At 44.6% G+C, this 24,430-nt stretch overlaps 1 protein-coding gene across 8 annotated transcripts in view; it reads right to left on the minus strand.

Annotated features, from left to right (window-relative positions):
* Positions 1-990: 990 nt before the first annotated feature.
* Nrp2 (neuropilin 2) overlaps positions 991-24,430 on the minus strand; it is a 119,169-nt gene continuing 95,729 nt past the window's right edge. For 4 of the 8 annotated variants that reach the window (XM_013520730.1, XM_013520731.1, XM_005397004.2 and 1 more), the window contains exons 16-17: positions 6,494-6,544; positions 991-4,324 (exon numbers count right to left, since the gene is read on the minus strand). In XM_013520730.1, the coding sequence (XP_013376184.1) occupies positions 4,020-4,324; positions 6,494-6,544 (356 nt within the window). In that variant the 3' untranslated portion in view covers positions 991-4,019. Of the gene's footprint in view, positions 4,325-6,493; positions 6,545-18,754; positions 22,246-24,430 lie in introns of those variants that run through there. The other 4 variants (XM_013520732.1, XM_005397007.2, XM_013520733.1 and 1 more) reach the window with 1 other exon arrangement.

Raw genomic sequence — 24,430 nt, forward strand, 5'->3', positions numbered from 1 at the left:
CAGTGGGGGTAAACAGAGCCCCAGAGTGGAACACATTTAGCTCTGGTTCATAGGATCCATGGAGAAGGGGTTAACGATCAAGTTTCTATCTGTCCCTTTTCCTTGCCTGGGAACTTACTGTACTACTAAGGAATATACCTGCCTTCTTTTAGTGTTCACTGGCCAGAGTCTGGTTGTTTTGCATCCAATAACAGGTAAAAGATCCTCAGCATAGCTTTCACATTTGCTGGTGGGCATAAAACACAGAGCCCTAGGCCCTGCCCCCAGGGTTTCTGATTCAGTACATTTGGGATGGAGCCCAAGAACATGCATCTTTGACAAGTTTACAAGTGATGTTAATGCTTCTGGCCTAGGACCACCTTCAGGAAGCAGTGTCATAGAAGCTGGAATCACCAAAGACACTGATAATTACAACTTTGAACAGAAGGGAAGCAGCAAAGCTTCTAAAATTTCAGGCTGTGGCAATGTCCAGAGAGAACTGTCTGTTGGCATTGCCACCTTTGGCATCTACCAGGTAAGACCTATAGTAGCCCACTGGCCAGATGGTCCACCACCAATCTCCATAATATTTTTATTTTATAAAAGCCAACACACTCCACTAAGTCCAATGTTGAGAAATATTGTCCCAAGAGAATGACCAATCATCCAAGTTTGCCTGGGTTGAGGGATGTTTGTGTCTTTCCCAGATGCATGTGTTGAACCCCTGACTCCCATTTCAGAAATATCAGAAGGTAGAGCCTTTGGGAGGACTAGATTAGGCTGCAAGGTTAGGACTGACCCCCTTGAAGGGGCTAGTGCACTTCTAGGAATAATAAGACAGACAGATTACTTACTTTCTCCACAGAAGGGCCAATCTGATTACGACAAGATGTTTCCCAGGAGGTGAGACTTTTGCTGCTAAAGTCCGGAGAAGTCTCCACTACCCTGGGATGGCTTGGTCACCTGAGCCCCAAGGCCCTTTGTCTCCAATAAAGACAACGTAAAAGAATATCTCTGGTATAATGTTTATTTAAATAGTAATCTTAAAAAGCCTTTATACAAATCATATAAACACAGTTTGACATTGTTATTTATTTTTTACACTGAAGAATCACAGTAAAAGCTCTCAAGTTCCCGTGATCTGGCTCAGCCAGCAAATGGTCAAATACTTTTAACTGCAAACCCTGGAAAAGTTAACTTTCTGTGTGAGTTTAACTTTTTCCCTTGTTTCCTTGTCTGTTATTCATGCTCATTCCTTGGGCCCTCATCCCTGGCAACTCCCCAACCCCATCAAAGAGAGACAGCAACCCTGTGGCCCTGTTTCACTACCTAGTTCTGGAGAGCGTGGAGGTAATGTGTCATTGAGTACAAGGCAAAAAGGAGATCAGTACTGTGAGTTGAGTTTTGCAAGGGGAACAATTTAAGGAGACAGGTCAGCTTGCCTACCTGCAGACAAAGATAATAAATGCACCAAGGCATCCCCTGACCAAGTCAGTAGAGGACCCAGCCTCCAGCCTCGGTGAGGTATCTTCCTACAGTGAGGACCCTACTTTTCTGTTCAGTACTCAGGGCTCACTAAGGGCCTCAAACCAACCAGTGATGAATATGGATGTAGGACTTTTGGAAGGATGCAGGCTGGGTTGTAATAACTTAGAGGTGAATTTCAGCCCTGAGACAGGGATGGTCTTTGGGGAATTATAATAAATTGACCCACTGGGCATAAGAAGGCCAGGACCCCCTCATGGGGTTTGGAACTTCTCTTCTGGAAATTTCTAAAACTTCTCAGCTTTCTGAACACTGAGCTGCATGGGAGGGTGAAGAGGAGGGTGAGTTCATTAAAACTTGCTTCTACTGTGTGCCCAGCTCAGAGGGCATCTAACACTAAGCCCTTTGGGCTTCACGGCTTTACTTTTCACCTCTAACTATCACTGTGCCAATGAGTGCGGAGCTCAGAAGTTACACTCAGGCCCTAGGTCAAAGTCACAACACCACCACTGAGTCCCACATGACCATTCACATACACAGTAGATACAGAGAACTCAAAGGCGCGCAAAGACACACACACATGAATAAATAGTTGTCAGTATGAATTCTCCCTCTCTGTATACGAAACACTGTGACATTACAATTGAACTAGCATTTTCATAAGTTAACATTTAAAGGAACTAGTCAGTGCCATTCACCTTTTCCCTTTCACTTGAGTGTGAGACAAATGGAATTGTGGGTGACCATAGCAGCAAAAATGGTCTGACAGTTTGCCATTGATATGCAACAGGCTGGACATCCTGCTTGGGTTCTGAATGTATTTCCAGCATGCAGACAATTCTTAGGCATTAATACAAAATAAGATTTGGATCTTGAAGTGGACAATCTTATCCTTCACACAGTTTAATTCTATTCCCAGTGCCTCCTTTTCTAGAGTAGTTGGGAGTAATCTAGGACTCAGACTACCTGTTGGGTAGCAGGGCTCATTCCATTAATAGGATCAGCATTGAGTTAAGGGAACTGGGAATGGAGCCATTGAAGTTAGGGAAGGAGGAATGCCTTAACTTTTAAGATATTCATGATTTCTACACAGAGGGAAAGTACATTTTTCTTCATTTTTTTTCAAGGCACTTAATAAAAAACACATAAATTAATGTGTGTGTGTGTGTGTGTGTGTGTGTGTGTGTGTGTGTGTGCATGTGTGGTAGGGATACATACATGAATAATAATCTAAGCCTCTCTGGGGCTGAAGCAGTGTAGTGAGCTTCTTAGTCCGCAGTATTCACAGGCTTCTAGTTAGAATCAGGTATCACACATCTGTGCCTTGATTCTTCCAAAGGGCTGGAGTGGTGGTTGTTACCCAAAGGAGAAATCAACATGCCTCTGTCCATACTGCTCAGCTTTTGCCAGCACATGATCATGAAGCTCGGACATCTCTTCCATCCTTTTTCAGCTGTTCTTTGTATCCTTCTCCAGCTGTTCTTTTCACCAACTTGCACATCTCACCAATGGAGAAAACATACCAACAGCTTGTCTTTTCTCACCTGCCTCTGACAATGTCAAACCCCTCTATATTCTGGTACTTAGAGACCTAAAAAATGTGTGTGCATGAGTGTGTGTAAGCGTGTGCTGCACTGCATGCACATGTAAATGTGTATAAACTTTAGAAAAACAAGGAGAAGGGAAAAGAAAAGGCAAAACCACTAGCAGAGGCCCCACAAGGGAAGACCCCCAGCTACAAGCTCTGGGTCTAGATTTAACAAATGGCTCCTATTCACAAAGCACTTTAAGGCTTGTCTGCTTCTAACATGGAGGTGCATCTATGGGTTTTGAAGTGTGAAGTTTCCTTTCTTGTTTCTCTTAATTCTCTATCTAAGAAAGAGCTGCTCAAGCTGACCCTAAAATGGCAATTTTCCCCTGGATAAAAAAAGTTAAAGGCAACAACATCCTACTTAGATGCTAGGACTGGAAATGGCAGCTTGTCGGGGTGGCCGGCAGAAGGCACACCACAGCAAATCCCTTCAATCCTAAGACCATCAGAGGAAGGGATAAGCTGGATGGCTTTCTTAAAGTTTTATTTCTAAAGATGGAAAGGCTGAAAAGACCCTTTGCTTTTCAAGTGTTGATTAGAAAGAAAAAGCACAGAGTATCCATTGATCACTGCCCCTCTTTGTTGTGGAAGAAGTCATTTTTCTCTTCTGCCTCTTTGAGTTGCTCACAGACCAAAGAAATGAAATATATTTAACAAGAATAACAGACTCACAAACAAAATAGAACTGTGACCATGAAGAGATGGGCTCCTGTTTTTGTCCTAGCAGAGAATGTGGCCCTGTTTTGCAATGACTCAGCCACTGCAGTCCTATGTGGGCTATGATCCCCTCCATGGCTGCATCTTCCTTCCTTCCTCGACTCGCCTGTCTGTCTTGTCCATACTCTCAGTATTCTGGATCGGTTTGATCAAGATTATGGCATTCAGTTTCCAACAGGGAAAAATGTAATCTTCACCAGCCCCTCTTGCTGGAATGAAACGTCAGGCACAATTCACGTGTAATCTGTCACGCCTCCGAGCAGCACTTCTGGTGGTTCATCTTGACCTTGTGCTTGAGGCCATCATAGAGCTCAAAGTTATAGTTCTCCAGTGTGGTGCAGCTGCGGGAGCTGAGGCCAGAGTAGGAACAGGTGCAGTAGAGCAGGAGCCCCGCACAGGTGGCCCCCAGGAGGACCCCCAGGGAACTCATGGCAATGATGGTGATGAGGATGGGGTCTAGCGTGTAGAGCCAGCTCTTCTCTTTGTCTGCTGAGGGGTCTCCAGCCCCTGAGGTTGAGGATGAAGAGTTGCTCCAGTCCACCTCATACTCATCTATGGCATAAAACACAAGCATTTACATGCATTGCTTATTGCAGGGGGAAATGACTGAGGCTCCCAGCCCTGAGGCATAGGAACAAGTAGGAGGAACCCAGGAACTAGCTTGTCTGGGTTCCAAGTCCAGCCTTGCTATGCTATAGCAATGTCATTTTGGGCAAGTTAAGTCTGCCTCTGTTCTCCCATCTGTAAAATGGGGATATTAATACAATTGACTTCACTGTGTTATTAGGGGAATTAAGTGAACTATTGGTCAAGTGCTTGGTGTGTGACAGCTTGTAAGTTTTACACATTTAGCATTTTAGTAATTTGGCTTACATTAGGTAGGTAATCATGGATTGTATGTGTGGAGCTGGGGATCAAACCCAGGGCCTGGCACATATGAGGCAGGCATGTTACCAGTGGATTACATTTCACTGGATGCTAACAATGTGAGGGGATTGATAGTCATAACAGAACCTTCACATATCTTTGGGGCACTTATTCCTCACTATGAACTGCTTCAAGTTAATTCAAAGAGTAGGCTGGGACTATTTTTACATAGCAAGCTTCCTGAGTCAACATTCCTGGTCATACAAAGAGCAGACTTTTTTTAGGCCAGGAGACTGCCTTTAACATGCAAACCTTATTCTTTTAGATTAAATTGCCCCTTCCCATACATGTCACACCCAATACTGCTTCAGAATGTCATCTTACTGTGCAACAGGGTCTTTACAGAGGTAATCATATTAAAATGAGGCCATGAGGAGGGGGGCTATCATTCAATAGACTGTTGTCCTCATTAAAAGGTAAAATTTAGACATGGACATAACTGGAGGGATGCACTGTGAACATGAAAATGGCTATCTACAGCCCAAGGGAGACTTTGAACAGACCCTTTCCTCTTAGCCCTCCGAAGGACCCAGTGTGTCCACACCTTGATCTTGGATTTCTAGCCTCCAGAATGTTGAGAATATTCATACCTGTGGCTGGAGCTAACAAGTTTGTGGTACTGTTATGGAGGTCCTAGAAAGCCAACAACCTTATATTTCCATAGTGTATGACCAAGTCATGACTGGGCCCAGGGCCCATGTCCTTGGGACCACCTAAGAAGCCCACGAAGAAGGCAGGTTTTTAGTGGAAGAGGAAACTGAGCTTTAAAGAAATTAGGTGATTCTCTTATGGCACAGAGTAAGCAGGTAAGGTAGGAATAGGAATCAGGCTTTCTGTATCCTGCCTCTTTGCATTTTTTTTTTTGTTTCATCAAGTGCTTCTGCAGCTTGATCTGTTGCAGCCTCCCTATGAAAGTCAGTCGCACACTCTTGCCCATAAAAGGAGAGGTGGACTGGGTTTGGCAGAGAAAGCCTGCAGCCCATTAACAAGGTGCTGTTTGGGCCCATCACTCTGGTTTCTATAACTACACTTGAAGACTTTGATTAAAGTCAGGTTAAAAGCAGCTGGTCTATAAACGGCTCCACTTGAAAGCATCAGTCTTAGTCTGAGGTTGTGCTCTGAGTAGAAGCTTGCCGATGAGTCTCGTGGAAACGACACTGGCACTCGTGGAAGCCCAGGGAGACCCGCACTGGTCTGAATGGGCAGGAGAAACTGCACCTGCCCTCCAGTAAAGGCAGCTGTTTCAGCCTCTGAGGTTTGTGCACTTGAAGTGCAGGAATAGAGCTTGAAATAAATATGAAAATAGGAGATGTGCAGTGTGAAAAGATGACCAGTCTTTAATAAGCACGATTTGTAGTCTTGGATAGTGTGACCAAGGTGTCACCCAGGGAACCATATACTGTAGCTGGCCTGGGGGAATACCCACATCCACAATCATTCATTAAGGCCCGCTTTGGGAGGAGGTCACAGGGTTCAATCAGTGGCAGGTACACAGGAACTTGGTTTTCACTTCTAAGGGTTTATCCAGATTTGAAGTCCATCGACGTAGAAAGTTACTTGAAATAGAAGACCTGTTTTAGATTAGGCAGAGGGGACTCAACAAACTCTAAATCTCTATTTGACCTTGGCAAAATAATTGATGATTTCCTCATTCTTCTCTGGACTCTTTGCACTTCTGTCTCTGACTGATAGTCCTAAGTTTGGCCTACCAATACTTTGGGCATTCTTTTTGTTGATATCTTCACAACCACACTTGGATTCCATGATTACCTGCTAAGTCACTGCAATACTCACCATCAATTTCATCTTCATAGCCCTCTCTCCCATGTGTTTCTGGGATGTCCACTATAAGGAAAACAAACAAACCAAGTTGTAACCAGCTCTATCATTTATAACTAAAAGGCAAAGATACAACCTTTTAAAGGGTGACTCCCCCTTATGATGGGCAAGAGAATCATTTCCACTTCTAGACCAACTAGTTACACATCAGTGGATCATTTCTCCTGCACACTCTCTGGTTTTACTTCCAACAACTGGAAAGACAGAAATAATAAGAAAGGTCAGGTTTTAGTGCCCAGTTACTCTATCATGTGTACCTTTGAAATAACTCTCACTCATTACTGATATAGGTTTGGGTTTATCTAAGGCACCCCCAATGGCATCTTCTGTGTGTCATCAGTTGCCATTATGAAGACATCCACTGCATCTCTTCATGTTCATACATCTAAGTGGACATAAAGCACCAAAGGCTTTCTCCTCCGGATTTCAAATAAGTGCATGCTAATTTAAGGAAGTCATGTTTCATCATTTTGTGTAGAACTGGAAAGACTATCCCAATGGTTGTGCACCTTCATATATCTGTGTTAACATTTCTTGACTCCCCCTTACCAGCCAGTCCATTTTTCCTAGTGGATTTCTTCTGAGTTTAGAATAGATCAAACATGGGTAGCCACTCTGATAAGGCCAGACATAAATAGAGCCAAGTTAATTTACTCTGAATTTCCCCCAAGTATTATCACTGCTTATCTTTTGCTTCTTTTATGATAATTTTTTGAGGGATGAGTAATACAGATTTTTCTATTCACCATACTGTCCATCTTACAGAAATCAGAGCCAATAAATTTGCTGTCAAAAATGGTAAAACATTGAAAAAGAGAATCAGATATGTGAGAAAAAGCAGGGTCTTATCATTTTTTCCTATTCCTCAACATAAATAAGACCTTCCAAACTGTCAGCTCAAGATAGTCCCAGAGGGTGCACATGGCCCTGCAGGCGTTCTCTTCAACCCAAGTCTATGCTCTCAAAATCCCCAACAGTGAAAGTAACAAGGAGAGGAAGCAAAGAACTTTAGGCCACCTTGGGCATCTTATGCCTTAGCACAATGCTTTCAGAAAGTTCTACTTGGCCATGAACAGAACTAAGGATTGATCCATCACTAGCACACTTCAAATTCAGTCTTTTCTGAAGTTAGTGGTTTAAGTCATAGTAGAGGACTTCTTTATTCCTGCATTAGTCTCATTCTTCTTAGCCTCTAGTAAGGGACACACAGAACCACTTGCCAAGGTCTCACTTGAAAAGATCAATGCCACGTGGTGCCAGTCCTCCATAAACCCAGCCCATTCCTGGCTTGTTTATAGCACAGCAACTGGCACCTGCAGCTCATGCCAGCTTTCCCACCTCTGTGCCCATCTCCTGCATGATTCTCCAGGCTCCTCCAAAGCAGGCTGTTTCTCTGGAATGAAGTCTCAAATGTTATTCAACAAGAGGCAGGTGGTGTCTGTCACAGGGATCAATTGAGCTTGTGAAAGTTTTTAAATTTAGGGGGAAAAAAGAACATGGAAGAAAACTGTCACATTTCTGACAATTAGCCACTTTGACGGGATGCTCATATGTCTTAACAACTTCACGGTTAAAAGACACAGAACATTGGCTAAGAATATGTGAATCAGGCTCGAAGAAGAATCACAAAGCTCCTGCCAGTGACTTCTGGGCCAGATCCTGTTCTTCCTCTTAGGGATTTGGTCTCTGCCAAGGATGTGACAAATTCTTGAGGCTAGAGTGCCATCTCACACCCTCTGGGAAGGTTTAGGACACTATTGATCCTGGGCAGGAAAGGAACGGATGTGGCATTCATCTTGAAGGGAGAAGGATAAATGGGTGGTAATGGCTGTGAGAACACTTTATCCCAGGAGATCACAGCCTCTTGTCTGTGGAAGCAGAGGACTGGATGAGATGACTTCCAAGAACTGGTCCATTTTTAAGTTCCTATGGAATCAAGGGCTCACATGCAGCTGAGATTTCTGCACCTGGAGAATCAAAGGCCACTTAAGGTGAGGAAGAACACTTTAGAGGCTTGACTTAGCTTTTTTGTGTAATCACTGCTCCCAAGAGTTTGGGTGAGTGGGAAGGGGTCGAAGAAAGGATAAATTAATCAACATTTTCAAAAGCGCATCTGTTCACCAAGTCTTAAAGCAAGAATGACACACTGGGGAAAACCCAAATAAAGGGAACATTTGTACAAAAAGCAATTTACTTTGATAGCAATTTTCTCTAGTCCCCTTGCTCATATTCTCGATATCTGTGTTTGATTAAGAGCTTTCTTTCTCAAAAGCCGCTTTGCCCTTCATGGGCCACTTTCCTTTTCTGCTGAGCCCAGTAGATAAACTGCCTGTGTCTTCAGAATGCTGGCAAGAAGGACTGTGGATCTTCCACTGGGTCTTACAGTTCTAGCAAAATAAGGCAAAGTGAGGCAGGGCAGTGGCCAAGAGGAAATCCGGGGGAGTGCAGGGGAACAGGAAGAAGGACGAACTAGGAGCTGAGGGCAGGGTATGAAGCAGCCCCTCCTGTGATGTGGAAATGGCAGCCCCAGGACGGTGTGCCCATCAGGGAAGGGAGAGAAAAATATCAGGATGTAACAGGGGAAAGGAACGGGGACTTAGAATTTTGTTTAGGGGGAAAACACGGACAAGGCTTCCCAAGACCCTGTTTCAGTGGGTGGGTATATTTGTGAGGATGAGCTGGGCTAGGCAGAGTGGAGTGGGCCATACTTTTACAAGCTCACAGGTGGGGAGCGGCTCTTACCACCCACACGACCTCCACTTTAAACCTTTGTGCTTGCATGACCCCATTTCCTTCTGGTGTGGGTTCACTCTCAGGCCAGGGTTCGTTCTCAGGCCAGGACTCCACCGCCTCATTGCTAATTCAGACACTATATTAGGGCCAAATTCTGCATTCAGATTTTCAGATGGGCAGGATGCTGCTACTACGACCGACTGTATCATCACTTCTCCATTCCAACAGAAATGCAGGGTTTGCCCTGACTCAGGCCCTAGTTGGCTAAAGGTGTACACTCTACTTGTTTGCCTGTATCACTGGCTCATCACTTTGGTTGGAACTTGCAGGGCTTTTCATGATATAAAGATGTAGTGATCTCAAATTTGAGGCATCACATTTTCCATAATAGCTATCACTCAGAAAAAGGAGCAGTCTCCACTAATCAATCAACCAACAAACCAACCCACCAGTTGTGATTCCTGAAGAGGGTTCACTAGATGCTCAAGAACCACACTGAAGGCGTGAGGAAATGAAGATGTATGGGGTCCGATGTCTACCACCAAGGCCCTCCAGACTGGTTGGGAAGCAAAGACTCAAGACTTTTATGCCTTTTTTTAATATGCCAAAAGGGCACAAAAGAGAATGTGGCATCACAGAGGGGATTCTATGTGCTGCTGGAATCCAGGGGAGGGACTGGGCAAAAGAGGCCAGGCCACTGCTGGCAAGGAACATGTGGGGAGCTGGAGCAGAGTGCTTCAGAAGGAAGGCTGCTGCAAAGTGGGCTTGGGAATTCCATCTTCTTCTCTGCCTGATGTGCTCCTATTGCTTTGCAACATGGTTCCCAAACCTTTTCACCAATGCATGGGTCTCCTGGGTTTTGGCTTATATTCACTGATGTCAGAGCTATCAAGGAATTTAAGAGATTGCTCTGCTTGACCACAAATCTTGCTCTCTGCATTTATCCACATACAAGTCAGAGTTCTGCACCTCTTCTCCTCCACCAGTCGCTGCAGACTGGCACATTGAGAGGAAGAGATGAACTCGGGATGACTAGAAGGGAGCTGGGTGGGGTTTGAGTAATTGAGGGGGTAAAAAAGCTCTGCTTAAAAACAAAAATAACCCAATGCCACAAAACCTTGGCCATTTTTATGTTGAAATAGAAAACTGGAGTGGAAAAGTCTCCTTGTTCTACAAGGTATTCCTTCTCTTTGCACGATGAAGAGACAGAGGAGGTACATGGTGAAGAATGACTCAAGGTTCATCCCATCTCCTGCTGTCCTGACTTTTCAGAGTACAAGATGCAGTGGCTGGCTATTAAAACACTCACAACTGTTCCAGAAACTTCTGCCCTAGAAGAGTCAAGCATTCTCCAGAGTCCTGCTCAGGGGATTGCAACACAGTGGCACAAATGGTGAGCAGCCATTCCCAGTCACAAGTGGAACCTCCTCTACTGAACAGTACTCTTCCTGAGGGGCCTGGACCCCTGCCTGCCACTGTGAGACCACACATGTGTTAGATAGGGAACACCCACAACACTCCCACCTTAGCCGGGAAATCCCCACTGAGTGTGACTCAAATTCCAACAAGAATGCACTCTCAGTCCTTCCTGTGATCTCCCCCAGCACTATTTACCCTTCCTCTGGCCCTTATTTCTTCCTTCTTCTAAATTAGGATCCTTTGGGGTTAGCATTCTTGCACTGGTTTGTTTTTCTGCAGTTTCTCATGGAAACTTCATAACCTTCACTTTTGCCCCTAGTTATGCTGTGGTCTACTGTGACTACATTGGCCTTGACAGTGCTCTGTTTACTTTCTGCATCATAAAAGGAGCTTCACAGGATAGTCAGGGGACTGAACCGTCTGCTCCAAACCACTGGCTGCTTTCAGATGAATAACTTAAAACAGTCTGTCCCTGGGTCACTTGTACACAGATCATTTCAGGTTACTGACATACCTTGGTTTTGTTTTAAGAGTTTTTTCTATGCCAGTTGAGTAGTGGATTGAGAGGCCAGGTTTGCCATCCAAAATGTGTAGCAGAGACACTTTCAGGACTGCTCAGTGTGTCACTCTGCACCTGAAGGGAAGTGGCAAAGGACACAGAGGAGCACTAGACTAGGACAAGGTGTAGACTTCTTGTCTTGGATATGCTCCAGCATGAGGGCCTCCACAAGTAACTGACCTCCCTGAGTCTCAGGGTGCTTCTCTGTAAAGTAACCACTGATATATTCTATTATCTGTGCAGGAGAAGGACTTCCTGATGAAGGCTGCTGTGGCTGAGGTGTACAGGGGACTGCTACACAAAAGAGTTAGCCAGGTGTGGTGGTGCACGCCTGTAATCCCAGCACTCAGGAGGCTGACGCAGGAGGATCTTGCAAGTTCGAGACCAGCCTGGGCTACAAAGTGAGCTCAAGGCCAGCCTGAACTGCATAGTGAAACCCTGTCTCAAAAAGACCAAAAAAAAAAAAAAAAAGAGCTCTCACCCTCACTGCCCACTGCCCACTGTCTACCCCTGCTCTGTTCTCTCTTGGAAAGGATCACTCTCTGGAGTCACCCATCTCAAGGTGTGCGTGTAAAGACAAGATTGCAGGCAGCTCAGCCACAGAGTTCCTCAGTCTTGCAAGGATCAAAGAGCGTCTTCCACATAGAAAACCATTGCAATCATTTATTTGCACAGATACCAGGTGTCAGCGCTGCTACTTTAAGGATGAAGTTGAGGAAGGAGGGTAGAAAAATGTAGTAAGTCCCTGAAAACATCAGCACTGAAACTGAGAGTAAACCACAGATTTTCAACACCTTGTTTGGGGCCTGTGACTTATTTGGGATAAGCTTTTGGCCACTTCGAGCCATTGTTGAATTTGATTCCAAGTTCCTGAGCCCCTTGCGCGAGCTAAATCACCGGACCATTTAGATGGGAGTAGCCTTCAGGAAATTCTCTGAGCCATTCTGTTTTATTCGCAGCAGGAAACACAACCCTGCGATCTCAATAAACCAGAAATAATGAAGGACTAAGGATATATTTCTTGGCATTTCCAAATGCTTAATTCAGTTTAACATTTAGTGTTGGCTCAAGGTCTTCCCATCCCACCACACTTAATTTCCCTAATTCAGTTTGTTCATCCCCAGTTGCAAGGAGGAGCCAAAGGTTCAGATGTTGATCTAAACTTTGCCAAATCTCCTCCATTAGAAAGTTGGGCTACTTGAGAGCTATTCATCCCTTGCTGAGTTTGGCTTGAGTTTAGAAACTCAACGCTTCAGAAGAAACCAGAAGATTCTTTATCATGGGTTTTTATCTCTTAGGCTATAGTTAAATATATGCAAGGTCATGGAAAAATATTTTTTTTTGAAGTTTTTCACATGGTTTCAAGGAGAGAAAATAAAGGGCACTTGGTATGAGATTATTGGATGAGTCTGATCTTACGTTTAGTCATGTGCTATTATTTTTAGTTGAATAACTGGGAAGAAACACTAAAAAAGGTTTGGAAATTCTGACTACAAAGAAAAAGCCTGTGAAATGACCTGATAATACATTCAAGTATGGAGGCAGATGAGCAGCTGGGGCTTCAATGTCTCCACTGAGCCCCAAGAATGATACGAAAATAAGAAAAATGTAGCCAAAGAAGTCGTTCACCGTAAGGAGAAGCTTCACAATGGTGTAGGCTAGAAAAACTCAATAATGCTGAGGGGAGGAATTTTGGGAACTTTTTTTAAACCTCTAAGTCTTTGAAAAAACCAGAGATATTTTCCAAGCCCCTAGCAAATGATGTCAGCAAGAAATGAGCTCTTTGTGCTTCTGTGGCTGGTTATTTTTTCTTAGGGTAGAAAAATGGGAAAAATGCTGAAAACTTTAAGGAACAAAAGTGTTGTCCCCTCTCTCTCTGTGGTATTGTTTTTTCCTGAGATGTAAGGGGAAAAGTTCTTCTGTGTTTCTGTATCAAGGAGTTTTCCCCAGTGGGCTGGACATTTCTCTTCTTCCACGGCACCCATATTCAAGAGGTACTGCTAGAAACACTACCCGGGTGAAATGCTTTGGTACTACTTCACAAGTGGGAGGGTGGAGTTGAAGATTTAAAACTACATCATCTTACATTGTGAAATATGATGTCTTCTTAAAGACTGGCTCTCTTATTTCATAGGTCCCTAAAAAGCACTCTGTTCCCATGCAGATCATCAAGAGAACTGGCTATACTGTGCTTAAAAGCTGGGATTGTCTACACACACACACACCAATGAATGACTGTGCTAGGATTTCCCTGGAGTCAGATAGGTCCCTCTCTCTGCCCAGTCAAGGGATGATTGTCCTGAGTAGCTTGCTGGGGGTTGAGGGCTGTAATTGAACATCAGTACTGCTGGCATTAAATTTGTTTTCCTGTAAGAACACCTGCACTAGGAGTAAATAACCAAAAGCATTTGTACGATGGAATCTGACCCATGGTTTTCTGGGAGCAGGGTCTGGCAGAAAGAGGGTGGAGGGAGGACAAGAATGGCACAGGAGAAGAAAAGGGGCCATCAAGATGGGTGAGCACAGGAAGGGGAGGGTGGAGGTTGAAGACAAGCCATACCTATGGAAAGGCACGGGCAGAGGGAGAGAGACAGGGCTCCCTTTGGGGACAGAGGCCTCATTTGGAACTGTAGAGCCCTAAAGCGATGGTAGTGTTACAGGCCCAGGCCTTCCTAAGCACACTGATTTTGGGGTCACACTTTTGATCTCCAAGTGGTTCAGGAGATGGCTCTGGGACTCCTCACACTCACCTTGGCCCCCCATTGAGACTCGAACACCTGTCTTCTCCTCCTCTACACCAGCTGTTGGAACTGCCTGACAGAGGCAATGGGAGGTGCTCACCAGCCTCTTAAATATTTATGTCCCTTCTCCAAGGCTCTTGTTGGTAGTAAGAAAACTCAAAGGGACACAAAGTTTCTTTGTACTAAAACAAAGCTTCAGTAACCAGCAGACCAGCTGAAAACTGGACTCTGGTCAGGGCCACCTCTGGCGCAAAGCTGCCTCCACATTCCCTTCATTACAGGAGCTGACTGCCTTCTAACAAGTCACAGAGAGCTCTAGTCCAGGCAGCCTGCTAATGAGTCCTGGGGCCAGTGTGAGGAACTACTGTTGCTGAAAGCCAAGGCCTGATATAATGTGGTTCCAGTTCTGGACCAGAGTCTTTTCTTGGAGGAATGCAAGTTAATGATATTAAAAGGGCTCGATTGTGCACCACTATGCAGAGAATACGAAACAAGGCATTGTGTATGTGGGCTGACATCTCTAGACCTCATGCTCACACCCCTTTCTTTCCCAGTTGTAAACTCGAGTCCCATATCCAAGAAGCAGCAGCCCTAGATTTTTGGGCAGGCCAGAGAAAGTCCACAAAGCACATGTATAGTTATAGCCACTACCCAGAGTCATGTCACACGACTGTGAACTTTTTGTCTCAGCACTCTACAGCAGTCAGGGCTGTGCTCTTGTTAGAAATGGTGTTTTGGACTACCAGGTCTCTTTGCTTCTTTTCTTCCTGCCACTCTTGGCTGGAATCAGGTGGGGGCCAGTGGAGTTGCTGACAAATACAAACACCCCACTAGAAAACAACTTTATTGCCTGGCTGCTCAGCACCTTCCTTTTGGTCGGAGTAGGCCTGACCCTCCTTGGAAGGAAGCCAGATGCCTCTTTCAGCCCAGAAGGTCTGCTCCTGTCAGGACTGGTGTGGGTAGTGGGTCCCAAGAGCCCAAGGAGTTGAGACTTTCTTTTGCCATCTGTGCCTACCTGAGCCTGCTGCACAGAACTGCACGCTGACCTTAAAGGATGTTTTTGACATGAATTTTTAAAGAGAAAACATAAATAAATAACAGCCAGGCACAGCACAGTCACTGTTTGGAGAAACCAAGTGGAACTCATTAATCATAGAGAACAAGACTCTGTCTGCAGAAGCCAGGGACAGAATTAACTCCTTTGCTAGAGCTTCCACTTACAGCCAGGTCCATGTTCCCCACAAGCTGGCAGCTCCAAATCTAAAGGGAAGTACTTTCTGAGTTTAAAATTCCCTGAGCTAGAACTGCTAAAGTCTTCCCTTTCAAGCTCTAGGCCCATTTTAGAGAAAACAATGGCCACAGAGATCTTACGGCTTGTGGGAATGTGGCAGGGGATGTTATAATCCAGGATGTCCTCTACTTTCTGTTACTCTCCAAAATGGGGACAAGACTGCAGCCACTTATTTGTAGTACCTATTTAAATGAAAACAGGAATGGCGCTTGACCCAGAAATTCTATCCAAGAGAAACAGGTGCCTAAAAAGGCAACTTTAAGGATGTTCACAACAGAATTGTTTATAATGATAAAACAAACAAACAAACAAACAAACAAAACTAGACACAACCTTAATGCTCACTAGCGGGGAAACAGTAAACCATGGCATATTGACACAATACAGAGTGCTACCCAACAGCTAAAAAGGATTGAGTAAGTCTTTTGGGGTGTCTTAAAGTATCCTCAAGACATTGTCAAGACATTGAAAAGACGCAAGTTGTCCAATCAAGAAAACAAACACTATCATACCATTTATGTAAAACAAAACAAAATCCCAGCTAACCCAAACCACATACTTGACATGAATATGTATGTTTGTAAATGTATAAAGCAAGGCCTAGAAACCAGGCCTCAAATCATATTTGGTGTTACCTATTGGGAAAAGTGTGGAATTAGTTGACAAGGAAATGGACTTTTGCTTTTATGTATTAATGTATATTTTTTATTGTATATTCCGTATACTGTATTCTGAAATATGTATTCTGAAATCTGTATTATTCCTGAAAACGTAGTCATGTATAAGTTGTGAACTGAAAAGAAAGAGAAATGCAGTTTGTTATTATCCTCAAAGCTCTCTCAACAGCATCATTCCAATCAACAACCACTCTGGCAATGTGTCTCCAAGAAAAGTTCTTTTCCCACCCCACAGCCAGTTCTGCCGCCAGGGCCTCTGTTGCCGACAGTTCCAATGGTCCCTCTCATTTCTTGGTCCCATGCCCACGGAAATTTACTTTAGTTCCTTTGTCTAGCAGGAGTCAATCTCAGAAAATCCCCAAAACAATTACTTCACTCCACAGAGATGCTTGTTGGTCTCCTCCCCCTGGTATTTGGGCTGGAGAGGCTTCTGCTTGTCCCTCAAAGCTACCTGGTGCTCCACTATTCCACCTCATGCTAGAAGGGCCTCCCCCGCTCTTTGGTGATTTCTCAAATCTGGTATCTTTTCCATTTAGGTTTGGGGCCAAACAGAACTGTAAGCAGTCAGTGCAAACACCCTCTGGCTGAGGTTTGTGGTCTGATGACTCCTAAGGGTGTGAATTTCTGATTATAACTGACCTCTATACATGCTCCAGGGCACCCGATCTGTGTTAGGTTTAATTAACTCCTACACTATTCCTGGCTTCTAGCTTATTTATATAAAGTACCCCACCTCTGCTGATGTCAGATCATCAGCTGGTGTTCCCCTCTCCCTTTCTTTTCCCTGGTTGGATGTGTTTTGTGTTTTCTTTGGGCCATCAATGAAGTGGATGAAAGGCAAATTACAGCTGTGACAGCCCCAGAGCTCTGCACAATTAAAGAGAAAAAACAAGCTCACACCTACTGATCTGCAGTCTGGCTTAGATGTGCAGCCCACAATGCAGACAAATCACAACTTCAAAATGAAGCTCTTTTTACCACAGATTATAGAACGGCCACAATGTGTGTGCAAAACAGCTGCCGAGGTAGTGAAGAGAGGCAAGGAAAACAAACACATTGGTTTGGCTAGGGCTTGGGTATCTGGCCTAGAAGGGCAGTGGTTGAAGCAAGAATACACATTTAAACCATCATAAAGGACAAGGTAGGAACACAAACAGACCATGCTGGGCCTTGACATCTGGTATTTATGATCCATGGAAACATAACTTCTGTAGTATTTATGCTTGGGCTAAGTTTGAAATACACTAAGGAATGTTTATTGTTCACAGTTCAGTGTGTAAGATTGAAGATCTACAGACTTTGCCCTTTTGGAGGAGAAACAACATCCCTAAAATAAGTCCCGGGACTAGAATCAAGATGACATTGGTCCCAAAAGTGGCTTCAAAAACAGTACTGCTAATGGATCATGAATAATGGCTCATTTAATGCAGTGTGGCAAATTTGGTTCTAGTTCAGCTCAGGAAGATGTTGACTAAGCCTGGATCTTTGCTCAAAAGAAACACTTTTGAGATGCTTGCATTTTAGCCTTTACTAATGGGAACGGATGGTTGCAAAGAAAGTCAGTGTTTACCCAAAAAGTAACTGTGCTTGGCATTGGACGAACAAATATTGTTCTGCAGTTCTAGCCATGGACATTTGATTCTCTTCTCTTGCAGAGGACAGATAACGCCATCTCTCCAGAACCACCTGTACTAATAATTTCCTGTATGATCTGAAAACCAGAAGCTTCTCTCTTTTTGGCGGCACTTGGAGAGGCTTTCTGGCTATAAAAAGTAATCCTTCCTGGATTAAAGTTTGGATAAGACCTAGAAAAGCAGGATCCTGGCAGAAATAGGGTTTGCTGGGCATGTGCCTCTCCTTGAAAACTTTCAAGACGGCCCTTGAGCCTCCAAGGAAAATTCTTGGGTTGATGGAAGACCTAAGATCACTTCATGAATGTAGGGTTGTGGAAAACCCTTTTGTGACCAGTTCTTGGCCCCGTGTATAAACCTTGAACCATTGAGAGATTGTATTTTCTGTATATTTTTTCCCAAAGCTCCCTCTGATTAAAATATTTTCTAAAACCAGATCACTAACTGTTCAAAGAGGACTAAAGAAAAACACTGATTAAACAAGATCAAGCTTTGTGACTAAGTTGCCCCAGGCCCAAGGTTCTTCTAGAATTTCATATTCCTTTTATGAAACATTACACTCTGATAGTCCAGGTTCACAAATAATCATACAATTATCTTCATTATCTGTTCAAAAATGAAGTCTAGAATATCTGAGCCCTGAATATGCTAGAAGTTTGATTTTTTTCCCCACTGGGAAATCACTCATAAATTGGAGATCAACATCCCCGTGGAAGTAATAATTTGGAAGGTGGGGATAAGATGTTGCTACTGCTTTGCCAAAGGAAGTGAACTGTCTCGGTAGAGCTGAATACATGATTCAGCTTAGCTGGTCCACTCCTCCTGGGGCCCTTTGAAAGCAGAGTCCAACCTCAGGGGATTTGCCATCAAGAGAAATTTTGTGGAATCACATTTAGCAATTTAGCACCTAGCAACTTTCACAAAATCCCACACCAATCATCAAAGTTGGCTCAGCTGCACAAATTGGATAAAACTCCTAACAAGCAGTAACAAAAATAAAAAGAAGGAAGAGCTGGCATTCAGCTTTTAAGGAAAAAACCCACCTACCTCCCACAGAAATCCCCTGTAGCCCAGAAGGCAATGTGTAAACTCTGGAAACATCAATTTGTTCAAAGCCTACACTTCAACTTTGTTCTCACAGGCAAAGAGAAAAAAAACCCAGATGTTTGTATAAAAATATCATCATTTTATTACATTCCACACAATACATTTTCAAATAGTTTCCAACATCCACAAGTTATTTTGACACACAGGCAACAGAGCAATGCAAGGATGTCACAGTTATAGGGGGAGGGGATAAGAATAGGAAGTAAAAATTTTTGTGTTTTCTTGTTTCGATGTTGTTCTTTGGTAATTTTTTATTTTTTTAGGTGTTTGCTTGCCTGCTAGTTTCACTTTAAGGATAAAGTCTTTTTAAAGATGGGAGATCTACCTCAGAAATATTACTGCATTTCCTATTCTGGTTTTAATCCCAAAAAGTCAGGATGAAGGATCAGACAATTTTAGCATCCTGTTTTGTCAGTGCTACAATTTTTCCATTTCTTTTTCTGCCTTGGCCAGCAATTAGGTGATGAGGTTGCTAGTATAATGTCAAGGAAGGGCTTTTTCTTTTTAACCTCAAAGATAAGGGCTCCCTCCTGGAAATTTTGTCATGAAACCTCTACTAAGGCAAAGGCTTTACCGCCTGAGCTAGGCCTTCATCTTATTCATTCACTCATTCATATTTTAATAGTTGCTTTCACCTCTTTTCTCTGGAGAAGCAACTCTAAATACATGCATGCATGCATTCACCTGCCCAGTCCATTTTTTTTTTTAAAGAAGAGAGAAACTCTTCTCTCTCCATGAATACACAATTTTGCTTTGTAAAGCTGCAAGTTATGGCATTTTACAGAAGTGCTGCCCTTTTAGCATAGTACCTGGATAGTACTATGAGAGTTGCTGGCGTTGCGGGGAGAAGGGAGAGGAGAGAATGCTGTAGGATTCTGGCTGAAGTATGCTGTAGGACTCACCAAAATCTGAGCAGCCTCATGCTGTCAACTATGGCAGGCACACAGAGATGATATGCTGCTGCCCAGGGCATGGGGTAAAGACAGCAAGCTTACAGAGTTGTTACCATCTTCTTTTAAAGATGGAGAATTCCCAAGGGAATATGGCAACCCGGCTGGTTTTCCAGATGTGGTTCCCTGATGCCACGCCCCCATGGGGCACCCACAGGAAGGTCAGTCACTTTGAGGAAATGTCTGGCCCCAAAAGCTTAAGTGGACATGGACATGGACATGGACACCTGTGATGTAAACCCCTCAGTGGCTGCCGTGCTAGCCACTGCAGGGCATCCTGAGCTGCTACCCCGTCCCCTCCCTCTCCATCTTCAGCTGGGATAGAACACTTCCTGAAACCTCAGGTAGCCAGGCCTGAGTCTCTCATCCTTCCTTCTCTTGGCGGGGCTGCTGTGGTTGCGACTGAGTAGCTCTTTGAAATAGAGTACGAGTGGGAGAGCACTCTTCTTTCAGGAGGATGAAACGAACCAGATGGGAAAGCGGACTGCGTGAGTGTGCTGTGTGCTGGAGGGACCTATTGTGGATATTCCAAAAGAATGCTAAAAGGCTTTCTCCCAAGCAACCAAAAAAAAAAAAAAAAATCATTAGCATTTTGCTCTAGAAGGTACCTGGAGGCTTTCAACACAGGCAACTCATCTTTTGAGAGAATTTTACACTTTCCTAGTGGATTCCTACCAGGAAGGTAAAAAACAAATGCCCCCAGGGCTGAGCTTTAGTATGCTACACTGAAAAATCTTAAAATACACATTTTCTATCAGTGAAACTTCTGATAATTCATTGTAATCCATACTTTGCACAGTATCATTAGGCAACTGCTTTCTGATATCCTTTTCTCTGCATTGCTTTAAGAGGACAAATGGGCTGCAGTAGATACATCTTTCTTCTACTTTCTCTCTGACCAAGCAGCAACATTTGGATATGCCAGGCTGGCCTATGAGGATGTATTTGCCAGGCACTATTAGTGCTTTAAGGGGTAGCACAGTGGAACATTTAAACAAACCATTACTTTCTATTCTCTCATAATATTTAAATAAGTCAGGTGGACAGCCTTATATTTTAGTGGTATAGATTCAGGCACACATTAACACCATGAAAGGAAAACAAATGATCCCCTTTTCCCCATATTTTACAAATGCCATTACAATGATCAATATAATATCAAAGAGTATGGTTTTTCACTTTCTTACCCCCATGCCACATTGAGCAATGGCCCCTGGGGTGAGGAGACTTTGAAAAGCCATTTCCATCCTTCCTTCTCCCCTCTTCTCTCCTCCTCCTGCTCTCAATTTAAACAGACTACTGCTTTTCCTGTACCAGTCCCAGATCTGTTATTCTTTATGACTTACTCCATGATTGGACTTAACTGATCAAAGCTGAACATTCATTATGAGCTTCTTTTTTTTTATAAGGCAACATGAGACAGATTTGCTTCAGGGCTGGAAGTAGAGATGGTTCCACACACACCCAATGGCGTTATCTTGGGACTCCAAAGACCCCAGAAGACATGACAAGGAGGTCCCGTCTGAGGGTGGGAAACCTTCCTCTTGGGCAGGGGATGGGAAGGGACTGGCCACACTGCAGTCCACGTGGCCTGTTTTACTAGGTACCTGGAGATGACAATGACAGCCAACAGAAACCCAGCCAGAGCTAGATAAGGCAACAAAAAGCTTCAATCTCTTCTCCAAGTAAACAAAACATGGACAGGATATTATTTCGTGGTAACATGTACCCCAGGAGAAGTAACACAAGAGTGAGAGAGGCCCTCTCTACACATACTCATAACCCCCCCACAAAGCACTTTCTCTCACACCCACACACACACACAGAGCTAGTCACACTCAGGAGTGTTCACTATGTACAAACACACAGAGCCAGGTTCCCCTCAAGACGCCTGGCAGCCTGCCTATGCGAAGAGGGGTGGGTAAGGCAAGGGAGGGACAAGAGGACCAGTCTCTGAGGAAACCAGCTGAGCCATGAGTGGTGAAGTGCTTAGGGATGGTCCCTTCTCATTGTCCAAGATGCAGCATTAGAGGTGGGGTTTGTTGGTTCGGAGTCACAAAAGAAAGGAAGAAGGAGAGAGGGAGAGAGAGGAAGAAAGAGAGAGAAAGACAGAAGAGAAAAGAAAGGAAGAAGAAAGAAAAAAAGCGAAGAAAATGAATCCGAGGAGGACGGTGGGTGGACAGGGGCGCTCAGGGGTCGGGCTGGGAGAGCGCTGTCTGAGAGTTCACACAAAGACTAGGCGAGGAGAAAAAAGTGCAAAATCGAGGCCACGGGTTTGCAGTCTTTCTCGTTTGTTTGGGTGCTTCCTTGCTTCGCCCTCAGCAGTGCGAGCCGCGGTCTTGCTCTAGCTTAATGGTTAGGGTGGGCTCCACTGCCAGAGGGGCCCCGTTGGTGTAGTGGGAGGTTTTGTAGGTGATGGAGTGGTCAGTCTTCTTGGCCGCATAGCGGAACCGGTGGTAGTGGAGCACCAGGGCCAGCGCGACGGAGACCAGCACCAGCACTGCGCCCCCGGCGGCCACCACGTAATACCAGTAGGCTGGGACGGGCGGCACGGGCACCGTGTCCACCGTGGGCTCGGTCCCCGGCGGGAGGGTGCCCCCTGGGGGAGAGACACAGAGAGTGTTGCTAGGCGAGAGCACGGGACTCATGGAAAATTAATTTAAAAAGAAAAGGAGAGAGAAATAGACACATACGGTACATGCTTCGGGGCGCGCAGGGAAGGGAGCGGGGAGCGCTCGCCCTTGGTGTGTGCCAAGCGCTTTTAAAGGCTCCATGTTGTCTCTTCCTCATGCCTTGGTGGGGGAGAGACCACCACACCCACTTGGCAGATGAGGAGACAGAAGCTCAGAGAGGTTCAATCAACCGTGGCTATTCAGCTGGTGAGTAATAAGTGTGGGATTCAACCAACAGCTGTACAATCGCAGAGCTGCCTCTTTCCTGTTTAACCATAACGACTCAATAACATGTAGAAAAATCCCCCCCAAACACACACACACACACACACACACACACACACACACACACACACAGGGATTGGATTAGGCAGATTCTCCAAATGGGTGGAAATGCCATATTTGGGCTGGCTGGCTGGCATCCTCAAAGAATGTATTAATTAGGCTGGCGAGACTTGAAGGTAAATTCCACCTCAGCTTGCCAGGGCTTCTGTGCCCACTGAAGTCAGCCTGGTCTTGTCTAAACAGGTCAATCATCCCTGTCAAGCAATGACTAATGCGTCTTCTTCTTCTTCTTCTATTTTAATTGGATGGAGGATTTTGAAAGCAGATTGGGAGGGAAGTTGCAACAGAAAATGTGGGCACAGAGCCGTAGAGAGTAGAGGAGAGGGAAATGAGTGAGGGGAAAGGGAAGGAGAGCTTTCTTAATCATGGGAAAGACAGCAGGGAGGAGAAGCCAGCAGGAGATTTAGAAGGCAACCTCATTCACTGGCCAGCCGCTGGTTGCCATGGAGATGCTGTAGTAGATTTAAGCCCAGGGTAACTCTGGTGAAAGACTGGCTGGAGTCCCACTTGATACAAAACAGTGCTACAACTTGATTCTCCCAAAGATTTACATCAGATGAGAATCTGGCCCAGAAAGGGACTAGGCGCTTTTGAGCTTGCCAAAACTAGACATGCTCTTTACTTCTGAAAAATGATATATACTTAACCTATGGAAAATGTCTCCCTAACTGCCTGTATCAGCTGCTGGTGGCCAGAAAGATGTGTTCTCTCTACCCATAGGTACCCCAGGAGGGGGGCCGTGGGAGGTTTGTGCTGCCTCCTTCTTCATACGTCACCAGTGGTCCTGCTCAGTGGGGGTGTCTTGGGCCACAACACAGGGCTCAGTTCTATTTTCTTGTTACCTTTCCCCCCATTGGAGCAGAATAAATCATTCTCATCTTGGTTTCTACCTAAGGGTATGTGAACTCAAGCTAAGGCCTCTAATTCAGAGTCAGTGTTCCTCAGTTCCTATTGCCTGAACCCCAGTTTCAATTGAGAAACAGCTGAGAGGTATATCACATCTTCTAATATCTTCTCAAAACTGTTGGAAAATGAGACCATTTTTTTTCTTAGAAGATCTTACTTTGAAAGGTCACTGTTTCCTCCAGTTTTGGGGATCTCTTCGACTAATGTGCAGGTTCTAAGGCACCTCTTGGGTCATCAGAAGCCCAATAATAGTGTTCCACACACATCTTAACAGCAACAACCACCTCTTTGGGTGCAGAGGACCCCAGAATCCCAGGTTCCATAAAGGCCCTTTCCTACGGTCTCATCTTCTTCCATATTACCACCTGCTGTCTTTCTTCCTTAAACTATCCCGATGCTCATTCTTTCCCTTTTATTTAGTCATATTGGAAATTATGCATAGAAACAGAGAGAAAGAAAAAGCAAGGCACAGAAAAGTTCCTTGTTATGGCCAGCTTATGAGTTGCAATCTATGGGTGTCAACTCATAATTCAGGTCATCAAAAGTATCTGCTGCCTGGCAACTGTCCCACCATTGGATTTTTATGTGAGCTCACAGAAATATGCACTCATGACCACAATGTGAAGGGGTGATTTCCCCAGAGCCATCCTGCTTCCCCTTACAAAGCATCTTTGGCTGCGTCTTCAGTGAGGGCCATCTTCTAAGGAGGCTGTGGCTCACCCAGCAGAGGAAGGAAGGTGGCAAATCCACAGTGAAAAAGCCCCCCTCTGAAGTATCTGACCAGACCACAAAAGCAGGGGTGCAAATTTTTGTCAAGCAGAACACGGTCATAACTATCAATGTTCCCTACATTACCACAAA

This window comes from Chinchilla lanigera, unplaced genomic scaffold (assembly GCF_000276665.1).
Source record: "Chinchilla lanigera isolate Chin_1 unplaced genomic scaffold, ChiLan1.0 scaffold00056, whole genome shotgun sequence".
NCBI lineage: Eukaryota > Metazoa > Chordata > Mammalia > Rodentia > Chinchillidae > Chinchilla > Chinchilla lanigera.